Here is a 21,032-nt window from a genome sequence, read left to right as displayed (position 1 = left end):
AGGGGGCCCCACAACAACCTGGTCTTGACCCCAAAGGTCAATAGGGAGTTGTGGAACTTGCGGGCCCGCTGGTAGGCCGCGATGTCCTGCCTCCCGGTCCCTCTCCACTCGCTCAAAAGGGCCTTCACAGCCCAGAGAACGTGATAGAAGTCCCCCCAGTGCTGGAGGACGAGCTGCACCTTGCCCTTTGAGCCACGGGTTTCCATTAGGAAACGGCGCAGCTCATCCGTCAGCGCAGAGGGGGACGTGGCAGCCAGCCTGCTGCCATCCTCCGGTGGGGCCCCTGAGAGATCCCCGTGGCCTGCAGAGACGGGCAAACAGGGGGGCGAGCCCCAGAGAAACTGCACGGGGCAGCCTGTCCCCATCCCAAGCAAAGGAAGGGGACGGCAGAGGGAATATTGCAGCCCCAATGTTGTCGGAAAAATGAGAGACAAAAACCACCCCGACGGTTGTCCCTGGGTAGAGGAAACGAGACAACCTCGGGGGCAGCAATAGCACGGGAGGTGGAGGGGAGAGAAGTAGGCGGTGCTTTGGGAGCAGGAGCTGGGCCAGGGCCAGGGCCTAAAGCGGGAACGGGGACTGAGGTTGGGCCTGGAGCAGGAGAGGGGCCAGGAGCAGGATTGGGGGCAGGGACAGGAGTGTGAGCAGGGTCAGAAATGGGTTCATGGTCCCCAGCAGCCGAGCTGCCGGGGTGCAGCTCCTCTCGACCAGGGCTCAGGGCCAAGGGGGTAGAGGTGGGAGGGGGGCCTTCGCCTAAGCCGGGCATGGGAGTTGCGGGAAGTGCGTCACCCACAGCCACGGTGGTAGGCACGGTGGAGTCAGCAGTGGGGCCCCCCTGCCGAGGGGAGGCTAGCCACTCTGTCCGGGTGCTAGAGGGTCCACCCACAGGCTCGGGGCCCGGCTGTTCGGCATCGGCCATCGCCCCGAGGGGCTCAGCGGCCTCAGATGTAATGCTATCTGTGTCTGGCAAATAGGGAGGGCCAGGGGCGCCCCAAGGACTAGAGTAGGTGTGACAGCTGGGGGTGAGGGGCAGGCAGGAGGAAGGGGCAGCAGGACTAAGCCACTGCCCAGATCAAGGCCCGCTGGCGGGGGGTTGTCCTCCCCCTGGGTGACCGGGGTCAGACCCAGGGCCTTAATCTCCTCAAAGATGGACGTAAAATCAGTCCCCGCAGCCCCAGAGTCCTCCCCACCAGTAACCGGGGCAACGATTGCCCTGGTATCAGCAGCGGCAGGGGGCACAGGTGGCACAAGGGCCAGGGGAACTCCTACACAGGTCTCCTCAGGAGGGGACTCGGCAAGGGGGCCTTTGTCCGCTGCCACAGCTTCCAAGGCCAGTGCCTCCTGCTGGGCCCCATCTGGGGGAACAACAGAAGGTTTAGCAGCATCAGCCCCCCGCAGCATCTTTTAGGGGGCTTCCTCTCCCTCCTCCTTGGAGGGGAGGGATCGAGCCTGTGATTTGCAGACACCATGCTTCCCCCAGACGAGCACCCTCCTGAGGTGGAGAGCAGGTCAGCAGGGATAGGGCCAGGGGGCAAGGTCAATGGTTCCGGGGCTCGGGGCAGCAAGGGCAGGACAGTGGTGGGAAGGGAAACCTCCCCCGGGGGCGGGCCCTCTTCCTTGGCCAGCCAAACTGCAGCTGATGGAGACGAGGCCCGCCCGCTCCTCTGGGTGCGACAGGGGGGCTGTCCCCATGGCCCGAGCAGGGGCTATGGCAGGAGGAGGAGGGGTGGTGGCAGCAGTAGCCAGGCCACCAGGGTCACTGGTGATGACAGGGCCGGCGCCCTCCCAGGCCTCAGGGGTCCCGGGCCAGGGGGCAGTCCCTCCGAACGTGCCCTGTCGTCAGGCTGAGGAAGCACTGGGCCTCCCCCGTTGTGTAGTGGACCCGGTAGTGGGCCCCCTGGTAAGGCACCAGGAAGGACCCCTTGAGCACCACCCCATCATGCACCTCCAGTGGCAGTTGGAGTTGGACCTGCCGGCGGAAGGATAGGACGTGACAGAGGGCAGGGTCCTTACAGCCCAGTGGGAGAGGGCTGATGACCGAAATGGGCTTCCCCAGGGTGGAGAAGGCAGGTGTCAGGGCAGCGTTGGGAAGGAAGGGTGGGACGGAGGTCAACACCACCCATATGCCCAGGTCCTCCACAGGTTCCAGGGGGACAAACACACCCCCAACTGCCAGGCCCTTCTCCACCACCTCCTGAGTGGCAGCCTCCGACACTAGGAAGAACACGACTTTTCCATACATTTTGGAGGCCGCCATGATGGCCGTGGGCCCCACCAGTCTCGACAACACCCGTACGTACGTTTCAACGTGGGGCGAGGTGGGTACCAGGAGGCAGCAGAATCTGTGCCTCCTGGTCAGCGAGGGGAAGGGACCCCGGCCACCAGGAATGGTACCGGAGGTGGCGTGGATGGCACGGTGGATGGCACGGTGGCATGCGGAGGGGTGGCAGCCACCTGGGGGCCTGAGATGGAGCGCCCCCAGAGCTGGTGGAAGGAATGGCAGGGGAATGAGGGGTCGTGGTAGGTGTCGGGGCCATGGTGGGAAGGGCAGCCCCGCCCGCAGGAGGTTTAGTTTTCCAGGCGGGGTCTTTGCCCTTCTTGTTCCCCTGGTCCTTTTTGCTTGTGGAAAGGGGGGCCACAGCAGCGGCGGAGTCTGGACCAGTCGTGGCTGAGAGGTCAGCCGCAGGGGCAGGCGGGGCAGTGGCAAAGGGGGGACCACAGGGTCAGCAAGGCAGGAGCAGGGGTGGGAGTAGGGGCAGGGGCAGGGTCCTCCTCCATGGTAGCAAGAGGAGGCCCTAATATGGGGGTGGAGCGATGGGCAGTTGCTCCTCCCAGCTAAGCAACACGCAGGTGAGGAAAGTCCAGCGGGAGGATCGGAGGGAGGGAATTGGGTAACCGCTGCTCCCTGCTAGGCTGCGGTCAGGGAAGGAGGGTACCAGTGGGCGGGGGACTACAGCAGGGACCGGGGGAAATGGAATAAGCAACCACTCCTCCCCGCTAGGCTGCAGGCAGGGGAGGGTGCAAGTGGAGTGGGGACACAGGGGCAAAAGGGGGGCACAATCACAGGCGCAGGGCGGGGTATCGGCTCCTCCGGCTGCACTCGGATGGGAAAGGGCTACAATGGCATCAGGGGGGTGTGGTGATCAGGGTATACAACTTAAAGGAGTGGGGGCACAAGCGCTCAGGGAAAGGACATGGGCACACAGTGCGGTGGGCTGGGTGGGTCAGGGGGCCAATGGGAGGCAGGGGAGTAGGAACAGGTGGTGAAATAGCTGTGGGCGGGGCAGGTAGAACAGGGAAAAAACTAACTGTTGGAAAAGACAGGGCACGCAAAGCAACAAACTCACAAACCTAGGGCGGGGCCATGGCAGGGCAGGCAAACAACAGTGGGAAAAAAAATTTCTGGGGGCTACAGTAGGGAGGGAGGGAAAAACTGGGCTGTGGCGGGAGTAGTGGGGCAGCCCCTGGCCCAACGCAACTGGGGCAGAGGGGCCAAGTCCAAGGGGGCGGGGGCACGAGCACTGGTGAGGTTCACTCCAGTCCTTGCTTGCTGCTAGGTACAGTCCCAGATGGTGGTGAGGGGAGGAGCAAATGGCCCCGTCAAGGGGTGAGCAGCAGGTGTCAGTGTTTAACTGGGTTGGTGGAGGGGGCGGCGGTGGTGATAGTGGTGCTGGTGGAGGAAAGTGTGGAGGGGGGCAACTAGGCTATGGGGAGGACTCCATGCCCTTCCCCGGACCCCCCACAGCAGCAAAGGCTACCACCACCCCAGGAGCACAGGTGTTAGAGTCACTCAGTCCAGTAATGCCAATCAACCCCCTCCACAGTGTCCCGCAGCAGTCTCCCTCCTCCTCGATGAGGCAGCAGGCTCAGGAGCAGCAGTCAGCAGCAGCAAGCAGGCGGCAGGTGAGGACCCAGACAGGGAAGGTGGTGGTGTCGGCAATGGAGTCCTTGGTTCTCCCTCCAGAGGGATGGAGGTGGGGATGGAGGGGCAGGCCGGCAAGGCCCTCCTCCCCCACACCAGCAGTAGCAGCAGCAGTCCTCCAGGGAAGGGAGCTCCCACCAGCCAGCCAGCAAAGCAGTCCTTCAGGGAGGGAGGGAGGGAGCTCCAGCCAGCAGCAGCAGCCCAAGGGAGGGATAGCTCCAGCCAGAGAGGAGCTCTAGCTAGCAGGGCAGCCAGAGAGGAGCTCCAGCCAGCAGGGCAGCCAGAGCAGACTGACCAGTCCCTGTAGTGAGGCAAAGGGGCTCCCCCCCATGCAGCAGCCCCAGCAGCAGCCTCCCTCCAAGCCAGAGGGCTATAGGAGAGGAGTCGAGGGCTGATCTACTGGCCACTGGAGAGGCAGCCGGTTGCTGTTCCCTGACTGACTGCACTAGAGGCTGCATGAGAGCGATCAGGAACCTGCTAGAACCAATTAAGATGGGCAAGCTAATTAAGACACCTGGAGCCAATTAAGAACATACTACAATCAATTATGGCAGGCAGACTGATCAGGACACATGGTTTAAAAAGGACTTCCCACTAGTTAGTGGAGGGCGTGCAAGGAGCAGGGAGTGAGAAGGTGTGCAGATGGAGGACTGAGGAATACAAGCGTGATCAGGCTTCAGGAGGAAGATCCTACTGTGAGGATAAAGAAGGTGCTGGGGGGAGGCCATAGGGAAGTAGCCCAGGGAGTTGTAGCTGTCACGCAGCTGTTACAGAAGACACTGTAGACAGCTGCAATCCACAGGGCCCTGGGCTGGAACCCAGAGTAGAGGGCGGGCCCGGGTTCCCACCATCCCCCTAACTCCCTATTTGATATAAGAGGAGTTGACCTTGATTGTGGGTCCCACCAGAAGGGAAGGTCTCTGGCCTGTCCCCCAACCCACTAGGTGGGCCAGCAGAGACTGCGGGGATTGTTCTCCTCCTTTTCCCCATGCTGGCCAGTGATGAGGTTAGCTGAGTGAACAGCACATTTGAGCCACTGGCAAAAGTGGCCAAACTGAGGGCTGCCGTGAATCTCTGAGGTGAGCAAATCCGCCAATAAGCACAGGATCCACCAAGGCAGAGGAGGAACTTTGTCAAAGAGAACAATAAAGCAGTGCACTGACAATCCAGAAAGTTTTTGGAAAGTGTAGGGGACAATTTTCCGGTGCAAGTGCTGGAGGAACCAACTAGGGGCAGAGTTCTTCTTGACCAGAAGAACTGGTCTGCTGCTCACAAACCGGGAAGAATTAGTAGGGGAAGTAAAAGTGGATGGGAACCTGGGAGGCAGTGACCATGAGATCGTCGAGTTCAGGATCCTGACACAAGGAAGAAAGGAGAGCAGCAGAATGCGGACCTTGGACTTCAGAAAAGCAGACTTTGACTCCCTCAGGGAACTGAGGGGCAGGATCCCCTGGGAGAATAATGACGGGGAAAGAAGTCCAGGAGAGCTGGCTGTATTTTAGAGAATTCTTATTGAGGTTGCAGGGACAAACCATCCTGATGTGTAGAAAGAATAGTAAATATGGCAGGCGACCAGCTTGGCTTAACTGTGAAATCCTTGCTGATCTTAAACACAAAAAAGAAGCTTACAAGAAGTGGAAGATTGGACAAATGATGAGGGAAGAGTATAAAAATATTGCTCAGGCATGCAGGAGTGAAATCAGGAAGGCCAAATCACACTTGAAGTTGCAGCTAGCAAGGGATGTTAAGAGTAACACAAAGGGTTTCTACAGATATGTTAGCAACAAGAAGAAGGTCAGGGAAAGTGTGGGCCCCTTACTGAATGGGGGAGGCAACCTAGTGACAGAGGATGTGGAAAAAGCTAATGTACTTAATGCTTTTTTGCTTCTGTCTTCACGAAGAAGGTCAACTCCCAGACTACTGCACTGGGCAGCACAGTATGAGGAGGGAGGTGACCAGCCTTCTGTGGAGAAAGAAGTGGTTCGGGACTATTTAGAAAAGCTGGATGAGCACAAGTCCATGGGGCCGGATGTGCTGCATCCGAGAGTGCTAAAGGAGTCAGCGGAGGGGATTGCAGAGCCATTGGCCATTATCTTTTAAAACTCATGGTGATCGGGGGAGGTCCCGGATGACTGGAAAAAGGCTAATGTAGTGCCCATCTTTAAAAAAGGGAAGAAGGAGGATCCTGGGAACTACAGGCCAGTCAGCCTCACCTCAGTCCCTGGACAAATCATGGAGCAGGTCCTCAAGGAATCAATTCTGAAGCACTTAGAGGAGAGGAAAGTGATCAGGAACAGTCAGCATGGATTCACCAAGGGCAAGTCATGCCTGACTAATCTAATTGCCTTCTAGGACGAGATAACTGGCTCTGGGGATGAGGGGAAAGCAGTGGACGTGTTATTCCTTGACTTTAGCAAAGCTTTTGATAGGGTCTCCCAAGGTATTCTTGCCAGCAAGTTAAAGAAGTATGGGCTGGATGAATGTACTATAAGGTGGACAGAAACCTGGCTAGATCATCGAGCTCAACAGGTAGTGATCAATGCCTCCATGTCTAGTTGGCAGCTGGTTTCAAGCGGAGTGCCCCAAGGGTCGGTCCTGGGGCCGGTTTTGTTCAATATCTTCATTAATGATCTGGAGGATGGCGTGGATTGCACCCTCAGCAAGTTTGTAGATGACACTAAACTGGGAGGAGTGGAAGATACACCGGAGAGTAGGGATAGGATACAGAGGGACCTAGACAAATTAGGGGATTGGGCCAAAAGAAATCTGATGAGGTTCAACAAGGACAAGTGCAGAGTCCTGCACTTAGGATGGAAGAATCCCATGCACTGCTACAGACTGGGGATTGACCAGCTAGGCAGCAGTTCTGCAGAAAAGGACCTAGTGGTTATAGTGGATGAGAAGCTGGATATGAGTCAACAGTGTGCCCTTGTTGCCAAGAAGGTTAACAGTATATTTTGGGCTGTATAAGCAGGAGCATTGCCAGCAGATCGAGGGACGTGATCATTCCCCTCTATTCGGCATTGGTGAGGCCTCATCTGGAGTACTGTGTCCAGTTTTGGGCCCCACACTACAAGAAGGATGGGGAAAAATTGGAAAGAGTCCAGCAACAAAAATGATTACGGGGCAGGAAGACATGACTTATGAGGAGAGGCTGAGGGAACTGGGTTTATTTCTTCTGCAGAAGAGAAGAATGAGGAGGGATTTGATAGCTGCTTTCAACTACCTGAAAGGGGGTTCCCAAGAAGATGGATCTAGACTGTTCTCAGAGGTAGCAGATGACAGAACAAGGAGTAATAGTCTCAAGTTGCAGTGGGGGAAGGTCTAGGTTGGAAATTAGGAAAAACTTTTTCACTAGGAGGGTGGTGAAACACTGGAATGGGTTTCCTAGTGAGGTAGTGGATTCTCCTTCCTTTGAGGTTTTTAAGGTCAGGCTTGACAAAGCCCTGGCTGGGATGATTTAGTTGGGGATTGGTCCTGCTTTGAGCAGGGGGTTGGACTAGATGACCTCCTGATGTCCCTTCCAACCCTGATATTCTATGCTTCTATGATTCTTTGATTATTAATACCCTCTTAGTGCACACCTTTTGCAAATCTTCACTGGGTGAGGAATACCTTTTTACTTATATCTGGGATATGTACTTCAAGTATCCAAAGAAATGTTCCTTTTTTCCTATTAACAAGCCTTGACTGCAGAACAATATCATGCATTTTACTTCTATTATGTACTCATTTTTAATTCCTTTATCCACCAACCTCAATAATAAATGACTTCTTAGGGCCCTATTCAGAATCTTTTACTCATGCAAAACCTCTGTTGAAATAAATGAATGTCTTCCTGGAGTAAAGAGTGCGCAGTAAGATACACGTGTAATATTGCTTTGGCTTTCCATAGAAATGAATGGGTAATGAGCATGTTTGTGTTTTCTATTTCATATAACATGAAGCAGAAAAATGGAGGTTCTGACTCTGGATTGCTTCTGCACTTTGTATAGGCATTTGCATCTCTGCAATTAAGGGTAAAACACTATCAAAGGAGAACAATAGCATTTTACTCTTACTTAGCACAGTGGTGCACAACTTTACACAAGCTGCAAGGCAGTGGAGAATCAAGTCTGGAAACTTTAGATCCCATTTGGGTAATGAGTTATGTAAAATATGGGATTATTTTATGGGAAAAAATAATAGGCCAATTTTTCATATACATATACCTTCATTGCAGCTACAAAATATATATGCACGCCTATGGAACTTACCAAGCAGCATGTGCATGTGTAGTGGTTACATATTTAGTTATCTGTTCTCATGCACAGTCACTTGAGTTTTGCTCACAAATGAGAACTTTATTTATATATCTGTTCTGCTGGTGAAATGTGGGTACACGTTTTAAAATCTGGCCCTGTATGGTAAAAGTGTACTACAGCAACTTTCACAGATCTCCCACTGTCTATAGGTTTTTATTCCTACCTAAATATTTCATTTGCTGTTGCACTTCTTCCATTCCATTATTCCAACAAAAAACAGCTTGTACTATGGCTTTTGAAATAGAAAAAAAATCATTCTAAAGAGTTAAAAGGGGCTGTCCTATTACATGGGAAGTTTGATTTTCACTTAATATGCAAATGTTCACAAACTTTCCTTCAGACATCACTAAAGAAATTATGACAGATAGCAAGCTTTCCTACATTCATGCAGGAAATGGACTTGGTGACTGAAGAGGTCCTTCTCAAACCTAGCATCTATTAGCATGTCATAAACATGGTTTCTGTTCCCCAAAAGATATGTTTAATTTCAGAGCTACTAAGCCATAAGACAGATGCTTTTCACTTGAAAATGCTAAGTTTGAAAGCTTAAACTTAGACAACATTATTAGTGATGTCATGAGAGACATTTTATGTTAAATTTAAATAAAATTATACATTAAAGCATGGGTGTAATACACATTATTAGTAGTAGTAGTCACCTCTAAAGCCAACTGAGGAGAAATACCTAGAGGCTTTGATAATTTTTTATTCAAATTTTTTCTAAACAAAATACCCACTGATTTAAAAAATATTTTCTAAAGGACTTCAGGATTTGGCCTTGAGTTACTAGAAGAGTCATCAGTGCTGAAATACAATTCACTGTCCTACCTTACTCTGAGAACAATGAAGGAGCCATCTTTCATTCCAAGAGCTAGCTGAGATCCATCAGGACTGAAAGATACACTGCGCACAGCTTCTTCCATATTACAGCGAGCAATCAAGGCATGATCAGCAAGGCTCCATAATCTACACAAAAAATTGAGAATCAAAGCACAATACTTATGATTACAGACTTTCAATACTATCAAACGCAGAAATGAAATGCCAGCTTCTACAAATTGATCCACACAGTAAGTATGCTTACATTCACTGCACATTTTGTCTTTTTAAGTCTGTACATTCCCTTGAAGAGTTGAAGAAGATCCATGAACTATTCTTGTCTTGGGGGGGCAACTGGAATTATCCTGTTACTACCTTGCCTTATCTTCTTTATCACTCTCTGAATGAGAGGAAAGTGGTGGGGGGGAACAGAACTGACCCTTCCCCCAGTTTAGGTGAAAGCATCTGATACAGACAGACTCGCGCGCTCTCTCTCTCTCTCGCCCTGCTCTTGAGCAAAAGTGGTGACACTTCATATTCTTTCGATTTGCAGAAATATCTATGTCCTGGAACCCTCACATGTTGAAGATGTCATCTATCACCAATTTCTTTAACAATTATCATGCAAATCCTGTTACATCTCTGCTCAGTTAGGCTCCTGCTAGATATACAGCTGTGAGACAAACTACTCTGATGGAAACACCCATTTGACTGCTTCTTGGCTAGGCTGAGAATGAGCCCCTCCCTGTTTGTTCATGTAATATACTGCTGGCATACAGTCTGTGACAACTTCCACTACCTTTTTCTGGATGTGAGATAGAAAAGATTTGAGAGCCAAACAGATCACTCAATTCTAGGACGTTTATAGGTAGTCTCTTTTCTTGAGAGCTCCAATAACCTCAAACTGCTAATCTGTTGAGGTGTACTCTCCACCCTTTGTTAGAGGCATCCAAGATGTTTGTTACCAATGGAGCTGCTGAGTTGAATAATAGCCCTGTCAGAACATTTGCAAACAGACACTATTGGTGAAACTACAGGAACTGATATGTGGAAAATGGCGAATCATGAAAAAACTTTACAGAAGGAGCCCAAAAATGGGGGCAGTAAGGAAGGGTCCATGGAAAACTGAGATAGCTCATTCAACCGCCTCTGTTTCTCAGATGGAGAGTTCTGAGAACTGTGACTAGCAGGAATGTTCTTTTTATCCCCTTTAGGCAATGTCTTTTCAGATCTGGTAAATGATCCAACTGTGGATCTATGTAATGCATTCATAATATCACAACAGTTGAAACTGAGAATTGGCAATGGAGAATTGGCAACTGGTTCCAGAACTCTCTTTGGATCTGATGCAATCCTTGGAACTGAAGGATGAACTTGAGGTAAGGATTCACCCTGATCCAAACTTCTCATCTTTGGTTTAGAATTCAGTGTTCTTCGATCCAGATCTGAGGAGTTTTCTGAACGTAACTTGGCTCTGCTAACAGGAGACTTCCTGTCTCATGCAATCTTTTTAGGAATTAATTTAGGAGGCTCTGATGGTTTTTACTACAGTTTGGTTGTTATCTCAGAGGCTGGCACTGACAGTGTCTCTGAATGTTTTAAGGTTGAATCCAGTTACTTAGGAACTAACTGTACAACAATCTTGGAACGTGCATCTTGTGTTCAGATCTCTTTGAGGTATCAGATCTGACAGGCTTCCCAGCCAGAGCTTCTTGGAGCATTAGGGCTTGCTGCCTGTTATGGCACTCCTTAGGTGCTCCCTGTTAAAGGAGCTGCAAATAGAGTACCTCAAAGGAGAGTGGCCCCCACTGAGACACTCCAAGCATCAAATATGGCCCTGCCTTGACCAGAAAGACCACAGACAAGAGGCACACATTTTAAAGCCAGGTGTCTTCACCTTTTGGATCCATCACGGAACCAGTAGTCAAAGCTGAAGAACTAAGTACTGTTAACTATGCTAAGAATAAAACTACAAATTGCACTAGGCTGCGACACTAATATCTACATGAAAGAAGGATCTGGAAAGGTTCAAGTCCATCTGCTGCTGCAGTTGGAACAAAAGGAGGTATCAGAGGGTGCAACACTTCCTCTTATACACCCTCAAAATGTCCAGGAAAGCAGAAGAGAAGGGCAGGAGGGGTGTATGAGTGCTCCAACTGCAATGAGAAGGTTCCATGGACTGACTTGCACCCACGGGCACAAAGAACACTGAAAGAAGTAGTCTAAGATAAGCTATTCTTTAATGGTTTACAGACACTATATGTGGCATTCAGTAAAATGAAAGACATGTTTCACACCTGCTTTTCAACTATATCATACGATCTTGCTTCTGCCACACCACAAATTAGCAGTAGCAGGGAAAAGCCTAGGTGAAATAAGACTAAAAGCAAGTGTGTAATATAGCTATCACTTCACTGACATTCATGTGTGTCACAGAGTGAGCTGGCCCTTTTTAGGGAGCTAGGGCCCTGTTCCATCTTTGTTTTACTCCTGACTCAGAAGACCAAGGAGCTCCCAAGTGAAGTCCCCTAGTCAGAGGGAGTGTGTGACTGGAAAAGATCATGTGACTAGCTGGAAGCAACACCTCTGAAAAGGTCTGGCTTCCTCTTAGTCTGAGTCAGAGAACAGGAATGACTTGGAAGAGGATGCTCTACAGAGACAGGCAGACAGACAACTGCCTGGGGAATAACTGTGGTGAAGTCTCTCGAGTGGAACCATCAGAACGCTCTTCACAGAGAGGGCTTAGGCTGGGCAGGCACAAGATTAGCAGGAGGCCTTGCTAGGGAGACACTAGGGAGCCCTAATACAAGGCTGAATGTGAAGCCTGGCTGAAAATGCCAGAAAGGCCTTGAAAAGCCTGGATTGGATTCAAAGGTGATGGGTGGATACTTGCTTAACAATACCAATAAATCAGACCCCAAAGGAGAGACTTTAGATGAAACATTAGTTGTGTGCTATGAGACTCGGGAGGGGAAACTGGGGCAGACTTATGCACTTCAATAGGGCAGGTACATAGACTCTGCTACAATGTCACATAAAATGCTTTCGCTACACTCCTACCCTCTTCTGGCAGTAACCTAATCTGCTGGTGACTAATCATGGGTGGACAGAGAGTCCAGCACTGAAATTTAAAATACACAATCCTTGGCCTTTGCATAAATGATATTTTTGGAAAACAGTCTGAAAAAAGCCATCTGATTCTCCAGGATAAATGGTAGTACTTCAGATAGCATCAATATCAACTGCCCTGATATTCTGTAAACATAAAGAGTAACTAAAGTGCACATTTTATGTTTGTAGCCAGAGTGAAGCACTTTGTATTAGTAACACACTTATATTTACTTCCAGATACAAAAATAGCTGTCGGTTGGACTCTCATCGTGAGTATGAGGAATGCAGATGGGGACTGGAGATCTGGAATCATTCCATAGTGAGATCTGCAATGCAAGTTGATAAACACTGGAGTTTATTTCTACTAAACGAGATCCATGGGCAGGCCTCCCCAACAGTGAAAGTTTGCTTTAGTTTCTGTTTCACTTAAGACTTCATAATTCAGTACAAACATAGGGATAAATCTTGCTTCCAAGTTAGTCTTCTGCATCTGGTTTCCATTTCTCTATATACTGGGAAGATTAGATGCTGTGTATGTAAGTGCAAGTACTGTAGTTTGGTTTTCCAAAATACAGGTTGAGGAATGAAAGGACAGTCCATTCCCTGCAACCGAACATTTAGCTACGGCCTATGATTTCACACCTGCAAAAAAAGTTCATGTAACTATTTTGCACACATACAGGTATTTTCATGTGCAAATGAGGAAGTAAGGACTTGACTTTGTGCATGGAAATGAGAAATGCACATTTTGTATAGATCAAATGCCTGTGTATGCTCTTTTGTAAGTGCAAAACTAGAGGCTCTAGCTGAAGTTCGCTATTATTGCACAAACACTGCATGTATTTTCAAATAAGGCCAAAAAAAAATCTTTCTTTGGAAGTTTTTCTATTAATTGGTTGAAATAATTGACTTTTATAAACCTTAACTGTTCTCTTGGTAATATTCCAGCCTCTTCTATCATATACCTGATGTTTATTTACTGGACCACATACTGATGTCTGCAGCCCAGGAGCTTACTCAGCAACCACACCGGCACAGAAGGAAACAGTTTTGATGTTGGAGGTTTACTGATGGTTCAATACATTTAATGGCAGGAAAAAGCACAGATATAAAATAATATTCAAACCAATCCATAAATCATAAAACGTATTAATCTGTGTCTATCCCATCTTATGAATGCAGAAGTAAAGAAACACAGAGAGTTTAACCAAGAGACGCCCTCCTGCCAAATTTTAAGTCCCTGCTCCAAAGAATGGAGACACAGGAAATTTTCAATAAATTGGTTGTAAGAATTTTTTGTTAACACAGACAGTGTATTTTTTTCCTCATCTTGTTCTCTGACATGGCTGACTTGTCTTAACTAACATTTTTGGAAAATTTCAGCCTGAGGCAGGCACATGGCATGAAAAATTTCAGCCTGAATTGTTTAAGTCACCGTACTCTCTAATTGCTTAAGTTTAGTAAAATTAGAAATAACTAATATATAATGATCTTATACCTGCACCGCCTACACACAATGATTTACGTGGATCTTAGCTTTTTTATTTCATGTCCTCCAATGTCTGGTAATTTTATGTGGGGTTATAAACTTGATGCACCTGTACACTGGATATAGGATTTGGCCCAAAGACATAAATCCAAAACTACAGCACCTTAGGTGCTGTTTATTCTGTATGTTTTCCCAATAACTCACTACTTTTTAAAAATAATTTGAGAAACGTGAGTATTCTAAGAGTAAAGTAACAAATATGAGTAAATGCATTCATGCTTTGAAATCCACAATGGTCACTCTGAAGGGCATAATTTCTAGGGCTGTTGATTAATCGCAATTAACCACTGTTTTAATTGAACCATTAAACAATAGAATACCAATGGAAATTTATTAAATATTTTGGATGTTTTTATACATTTTCATATATATTGTATTCTGTGTTGTAATTGAAATCAAAGTGTTTTTGATTACAAATATTTGCACTGTAAAAATGATACATAAAAGAAATAGTATTTTTCAATTCACCTCATACAAGTACTGTAATGCAATCTCTGTCGTGAAAGTGCAACTTACAAATGTAGATTTTTTTTGTTTAAGTAACAACATTCAAAAACAAAACAATGTCAAACTTCAGAGCCTACAAGTCCACTCAGTCCTACTTCTTGTTCAGCCAATCACTTAGACAAGCAAGTTTGTTTACATTTACAGGAGATGATGCTGCCCCCTTCTTATTGACAATGTCACCAGAAAGTGAGAACAGGAATTTGCATGGCACTTTTGTAGCCAGCATTGCAAGGTATTTACGTGCTAGATATGCTAAACATTCATATGCCCCTTCATGCCAAAGGGCCACCATTCCAAAGGACATGCTTCCGTGCTGACGCTCGTTAAAAAATGTGTTAATTAAATTTGTGAGTACTTCTCCATGTGGGCACCAATGATTCTGCCAAGAATGACCTTGAGCGGGTTACTGCAGACTACGTGGCTCTGGGAAGAAGGATAAAGGAGTTTGAGGTGCAAGTTGTGTTTTTGTCCATCCTCCCTGTTGAAGGAAAAGGCCCAGGTAGGGACCATCGAATTGTGGAGATAAATACATGGATACGCAGGTGGTGTCAGAGAGAAGGCTTTGGATTCCTCGACCATGGGATACTGTTCCGGGAAGAAGGATTGCTAGGAAGAGATGGGATCCACCTAACAAAGTAAGAGAAGAGTATCTTCGCAGGCAGGCTTGCTAACCTAGTGAGGAGGGCTTTAAACTAGATTCCCCGGGGGATAGTGACCTAAGCCCTGAAGTAAGTGGGGAAGTGGGATACTGGGAGGAAACACAAGGAGGAGAGTGCAACAGGGGGAGCCTCCTGATTCATACTGAGAAAGCAGGGCAATCGGCTAGTTATCTTAGGTGCATGTACACGAATGCAAGAAGCCAGGGAAACAAGCAGGAAGAATAGGAAATCCTGGCACAGACAAAGAACTATGATGTGATTGGAATAACAGAGACTTGGTGGGGTAGCTCACATGACTGGAGCACTGTCATGGATGGGTATAAACTGTTCAGGAAGGACAGGCAGAGGAGGAAAGGTGGAGGAGTTGCACTGTATGTAAGAGAGCAGTATGATTGCTCAGAGCTCCTGTATGAAACTGGAGAAAAGCCTGTTGAGAGTCTTTGGGTTAAGTTTGGAAGCGAGAGCAACAAGGGTGATGTCGTGGTGGGCATGTGCTATTGACCATCAGACCAGGAGGATGAGGTAGATGAGGCTTTCTTTGGACAATTAACTGAAGTTTCCAGAACACATGCCCTGGTTCTAATGGGAGACTTCAATCACCCTGACATCTGCTGGGAGAGCAATACAGCAGTGCACAGACAATCCAGGAAGTTTTTGAAGAGTGTTGGGGACAACTTTGTGGTACAAGTACTGGAGGAACCAACCAGGGGCCGTTTTCCTCTTGACCTGCTGCTTACAAACAGGGAAGAATTGGTAGGGGAAGTAGAAGTGGGTAGCAACCTGGGCAGCAGTGACCATGAGATGGTTGAGTTCAGGATCCTAACAAAAGGAAGAAAGGAGAGTAGCAAAATATGGACACTGGACTTCAGAAAACCAGACTTTCACTTCCTTAGGGAACAGATGGGCAGGATCCCCTGGGAGGCTAATATGAGGGGGAAAGGAGTCCAGGAAAGCTGGCTGTATTTTAAAGAAGCCTTATTGAGGGTGCAGGAACAAACCATCCCGATGTGCCAAAAGAATAGCAAATATGGCAGGCGACCAGCTTGGCTTAACAGAGAAATCTTCGGTGAGCTTAAACACAAAAAGGAAGCTTACAAGAAGTGGAAGATTGGACAAACGACCAGCCAGGAGTATAAAAATATTGCTTGAGCATTCAGGGGTGTGATCAGGAAGGCCAAAACACAACTGGAGTTGCAGCTAGCAAGGGATGTGAAGGGTAACAAGAAGGGTTTCTACAGGTATGTTAGTAACAAGAAAAAGGTCAGGGAAAGTGTGGGACCCTTACTGAATGGAGGCGGCAACCTAGTGACACATGATGTGGAAAAAGCTGAAGTACTCAATGTTTTTTTGCCTCAGTCTTCACAGACAAGGTCTGACAAGGTCAGCTCCCATACTGCTGTCCTGGGCAACACAGTATGGGGAGAAGGTGAGCAGCCCTCAGTGGTGAAATAACAAGTTAAGGCAGGGGTGGGCAAACCTTTTGGCCCAAGGGCCATATCTGGGTATGGAAATTGTATGGTGGGCCATGAATGCTCACAAAATTAGGGTTGGGGTGCAGGAGGGGCTGAGGGCTCTGGCTGGGGGTGTGGGCTATGGGGTGAGGCCAGAAATGAGGAGTTCAGGGTGCAGGAGGGGACTCCGGGTTGGAGCAGTGGGTTTGGGTGCGGGAGAGGGATCAGGGCTGGGGCAGAGGGTTGGGGCACAGGAGGGGTCAGGAGTGCAGACTCCGGGCAGCGCTTACCTCAAGCAGCTCCTGAAAGTAGCGGCATGTCCCTTCTCCGCTCTGGCACTATCCCATCTGCAGGAGCTGCCCCTGCAGCTCCCATTCGCTGCAGCTTCCGGCCAATGGGAGTTGCAGGGTTGGCACTTGGGAAGGGGGCAGCGCGCGGAGCCCCCTGGCTGATCCTAAATGTAGGAGCCAGAGGGGGGACATGCTGCTGCTTCCGGGAGCCTTGGCTGGAGCGCGGGAGCAGGGCAAGCCCCAAACCTCACAACCCAGCAGGAGCTTGAGGCCAGATGAAACCGGCTGGAGGGCCAGATATGGCCTGCGGGCCGTAGTTTGCCCACCCCTGAGTTAAGGACTATTTAAAAAGCTGGATATGCACAAGTCCATGGGTCCAGATCTAATGCATCCGAGGGTGCTGAGGGAAATGGCTGATGTGATTGCAGAGCCATTGGCCATTATCTTTGAAAACTCCTGGTGATCGGGGGAGGTCCCGAACAATTAGAAAAAGACAAATATAGTGCCCATCTTTTAAAAAGGGAAGAAGGAGAACCTGGGGAACTACAGACTGGTCAACCTCACCTCAGTTCCTGGAAAAATCATGGAGCAGGTCCTCAAGGAATCCATTTTGAAGCACTTGGAGGAGAGGAAGGTTATCAGGAACAGTCAACATGGATTCACCAAGGGCAAGTCATGCCTGACCAACATGATTGCCGTCTATGATGAGATAACTGGCACTGTGGATATGGGGAAAGCAGTGGACGTGATATATCTTGACTTTAGCAAAGCTTTTGATAAGGTCTCCCATAGTATTCTTGCAGGCAAGTTAAAAAATTATGGATTGGGTGAATAGTATAAGGTGGATAGAAAGCTGGCTAGATCGTCGGGCTCAATGGGTAGTGATCAATCGCTTGATGTCTATTTGCAGCCGGTATCAAGCAGAGTGCCCCAGGGGTTGGTCCTGGGGCCGGTTTTGTTCAATATCTTCATTAATGATCTGGATAAGGGGATGAATTACACCCTCAGCAAGTTCGCAGATGACACTTAGCTTGGGGGGAGAGGTAGATATGCTGGAGGGTAGGGATAGGGTCCAGAGTGACCGAGACAAATTGGAGGATTGGGCCAAAAGAAATCTGATGAGGTTCAACAAGGACAAGTGCAGAGTCCTGCACTTAGGAAGGAAGAATCCCATGCACCGCTACAGACTGGGGACTGACTGGCAAGCAGCAGTTCTGCAGAAAAGGACCTGGGGATTACAGTGGATGAGAAGCTGGATGTGAGTCAGCAGTGTGCCCTTGTTGCCAGGAAGGCTAACGGCATATTGGGCTACATTAGTAGGAGCATTGCCAGCAGATCGAGGGAAGTGATCATTCCCTTCTATTCGGCACGGGTGAGGCCACATCTGGAGTACTGCGTCCAGTTTTGGCCCCCCACCACAGAAAGGATGTGGACAAATTGGAGAGAGTCCAGAGGAGGGCAATGAAAATTATAAGAAGGCTGGGGCACATGACTTACGAGGAGTGGCTGAGGGAACTGGGCTTGTTTAGTCTGCAGAAGAGAAGAGTGAGGGGCTTTTGATAGCAGCCTTCAACTACCTGAAGGGGGGTTCCAAAGAGGATGGAGCTCGGCTGTTCTCAGTGGTGGCAGATGACGGAACAAGGAGCAATGGTCTCAAGTTGAAGTGGGGGAGGTCTAGGTTGGATATTAGGAAGCACTATTTCACTAGGAGGGTGGTGAAGCACTGGAATGGGTTACCTAGGGAGGTGGTGGAATCTTCATCCTTAGAGGTTTTTAAGGCCCGGCTTGATAAAGCCCTGGCTGGAATGATTTAGTTGGTGTTGGTCCTGCTTTGAGAAGGGGATTGGACTAGATGATCTCCTGAGGTCTGTTCCAACGCTACTATTCTATGATTCTATGACTCTATGACTGAACTTCTTGGGGGAGAATTGTATGTCCCCTGTTCTGTTTTACTCGCATTCTGCCATATATTTCCTGTTATAGGAGGCTCGGATGGTGACCCAGCACATGTTGTTCATTTTAAGAACACTTTCACTGCAGATTTCACAAAATGCAAAGAAGGTACCAATGTGAGATTTCTAAAGATAGCTACAGCTCTCGACGCAAGGTTTAAGAATCTGAAGTGCCTTCCAAAATCTGAAAGGGGCAAGGTGTGTAGAAAATGCTTTCAGAAGTCTTAAAAGAGCAACACTCCAATGCAGAAACTATAGAACCCGAATCACCAAAAAAGAAAATCAACCTTGTGCTGGTGGCATCTGACTCAGATAATGAAAATGAACATGTGTCGATCCGCACTGCTTTGGATTCTTATCAACCAAAACCCATCATCAGCATGGACGCATGTCCGCTGGAATGGTGGTTGAAGTACGAAGGAACATATGAATCTTTAGTGCATCCAGCACATAAATATCTTGCAATTTCGGGCCATAACAGTGCCATGAGAATGCCTGTTCTGACTGTCAGGAGACACTGTAAACAAGAACCGGGCAGCATTATCTTCTGCAAATGTAAACAAACTTGTTTATCTGAGCAATTGGATTAACAAGAAGTAGGACTGTGTGGACTTGCAGGCTCTAAAATTTTGCATTGTTTTATTTTTGAATGCAGTTTTTTGTACATAATTCTACATTTGTAAGTTCAACTTTCATGACAAAGAGATTGCACTACAGATTCAATTGAATTAATTGAATTAATTAATTGAAAAATATTATTTCTGGTTTTTTACAGTGCCAATACTTGTAATCAAAAATAAATATAAAGTGAGACTGTACACTTTGTATTTTGTGTTGTAATTGAAATCAATATATTTTAAAATGTAGAAAACATCCAAAAATATTTAAATAAATGGTATTCTATTATTGTTTAACAGTGCAATTAATGTTTTTAATCCCACGATTAATCACTATTAATTTTTTTTAATCACTTGACAGTCCTACTAATTTCCAATTGTGGTATATACTAAAGAGAAATTGGACCTCATCAAGTATTTTGGGGAATAGGGGCCAAGTTTGTTTAATACGCTCATAAATACAAGAGGAAAATGTGACAATATCAATGACTAAATATGTTAGGTTAATGCCTTCCATTTTAGGCACAGGAAGAAATGAAATTCAGCATGCTTTAAGCCTACCTTTTTGTAGGCAATTTCTGATGGGTTTTACATGATTTATGGAATGTGGACACTAGGGATGATTCAAAGGTATGGCTGCAAGGAAATAAGTAGAAAAAATACTATCTTAATTAAGCTGAAGGTTTTACAATTTCTTGGGAAATTGTTGCAATTCTTTACTCACCACTAAACCTATTTTTAAAGAAATGACAAATGTTTCGAAAAGAATATTGGTTAAAAATGTTCTTGTTAAAAGTACATGACTAATTGAATATATAGCAGTAAATGAGCTCCAGCCTTACCGTACGGATCGATCATCACTGCCCGTGACAGCTAAAGGCTTCTTTGGATGGACTGCCAGGGCCCAGAGCTCCCCTTCACAATGACCCTGCATTATCAGCATTGGTTTATCTCTTTCTCTCACTATCACCTCAAATATTTCACTGTCCTGCGTCCCTGCTAAAAGTCTGTCTCCTTTCCAACAAACACTTCGGATGGACAAACCTGACAAGGAACAGAGTAGTTTTAGGTCACCAGTAATAACAAGACAAAGTTATATCCAACATAATAAAGAATAGAAATTTTAAAAATTCCTTTATAACAACTGTATTTTTAACTTACATAGTGTCTTCAGTCTGAAGACTGAAGGCATTTTATAGCTTACCTAGCTATAAAGCTAAATAGAAAGCTATAATTGCACTTCTATGAGGTAACGCAAATATAATTATTCCCATTTTACAAATAAGGAAGTTAAGGCACTGGGAGATGCAAGGGCAATCCTGAGAAGCGCTGAATGCCCAGAACTCCTACTGCCTATGGTGGGAGTTGAGTGTGCTCATCATGTCACAGAATCAGTCTCCTAAGCTTTGTCTATAATGGGGAAATTTACCCCCCAAAAAATCCAACTTTATTTAACACAAGTTCACCTGTGTTAAAACTTGTGGGAAATTTAGATTAGGCTAGGTTCCTGTGACTGGAACTGTTTTTAACATCATTTTCATTAGAATTGCTTTTTAAGCAGGCTTAACTAAAACAGTGATAAAAATGATTCCCGTAACCACAGTCTTATCTACACTGTGACTCTCAGTGGTTCTATTTTTAAATTTTGGTAAATTTCTCCAGAGGGAGACCTGGCCTAAGTAACTTACTCTAGTGTGTGCAGGAAATCTGTGGCAAAAGTGGAAGTGACATGCAGATTTTCCATTTATCAGTCCTGTGCTTTAAACACAAGAGTATATTTGCCTCACAAATCATCCTCCTTCCTGCTTTTTTTATAAGGATTATTTTTAAACCACATCTGTCCTTCACTAC

At 47.3% G+C, this 21,032-nt stretch overlaps 1 protein-coding gene across 3 annotated transcripts in view; it reads right to left on the bottom strand.

Annotated features, from left to right (window-relative positions):
- The window catches only part of EML6 (EMAP like 6), a 340,990-nt gene that overhangs the window by 227,283 nt on the left and 92,675 nt on the right, over positions 1–21,032 (bottom strand). For all 3 annotated transcript variants that reach the window (XM_074949464.1, XM_074949465.1, XM_074949466.1), the window contains 2 exons: positions 20,024–20,225; positions 9,055–9,192 (listed from right to left, as the gene is read on the bottom strand). In XM_074949464.1, the coding sequence (XP_074805565.1) occupies positions 9,055–9,192; positions 20,024–20,225 (340 nt within the window). The remainder of the gene's footprint in view (positions 1–9,054; positions 9,193–20,023; positions 20,226–21,032) is intronic.

The sequence above is a fragment of the Natator depressus genome, chromosome 3 (assembly GCF_965152275.1).
Source record: "Natator depressus isolate rNatDep1 chromosome 3, rNatDep2.hap1, whole genome shotgun sequence".
NCBI classification, from domain to species: domain Eukaryota; kingdom Metazoa; phylum Chordata; order Testudines; family Cheloniidae; genus Natator; species Natator depressus.
Note: the sequence above shows the minus strand (reverse complement) of the source record. Positions and strands in the feature narration are given on the sequence as shown.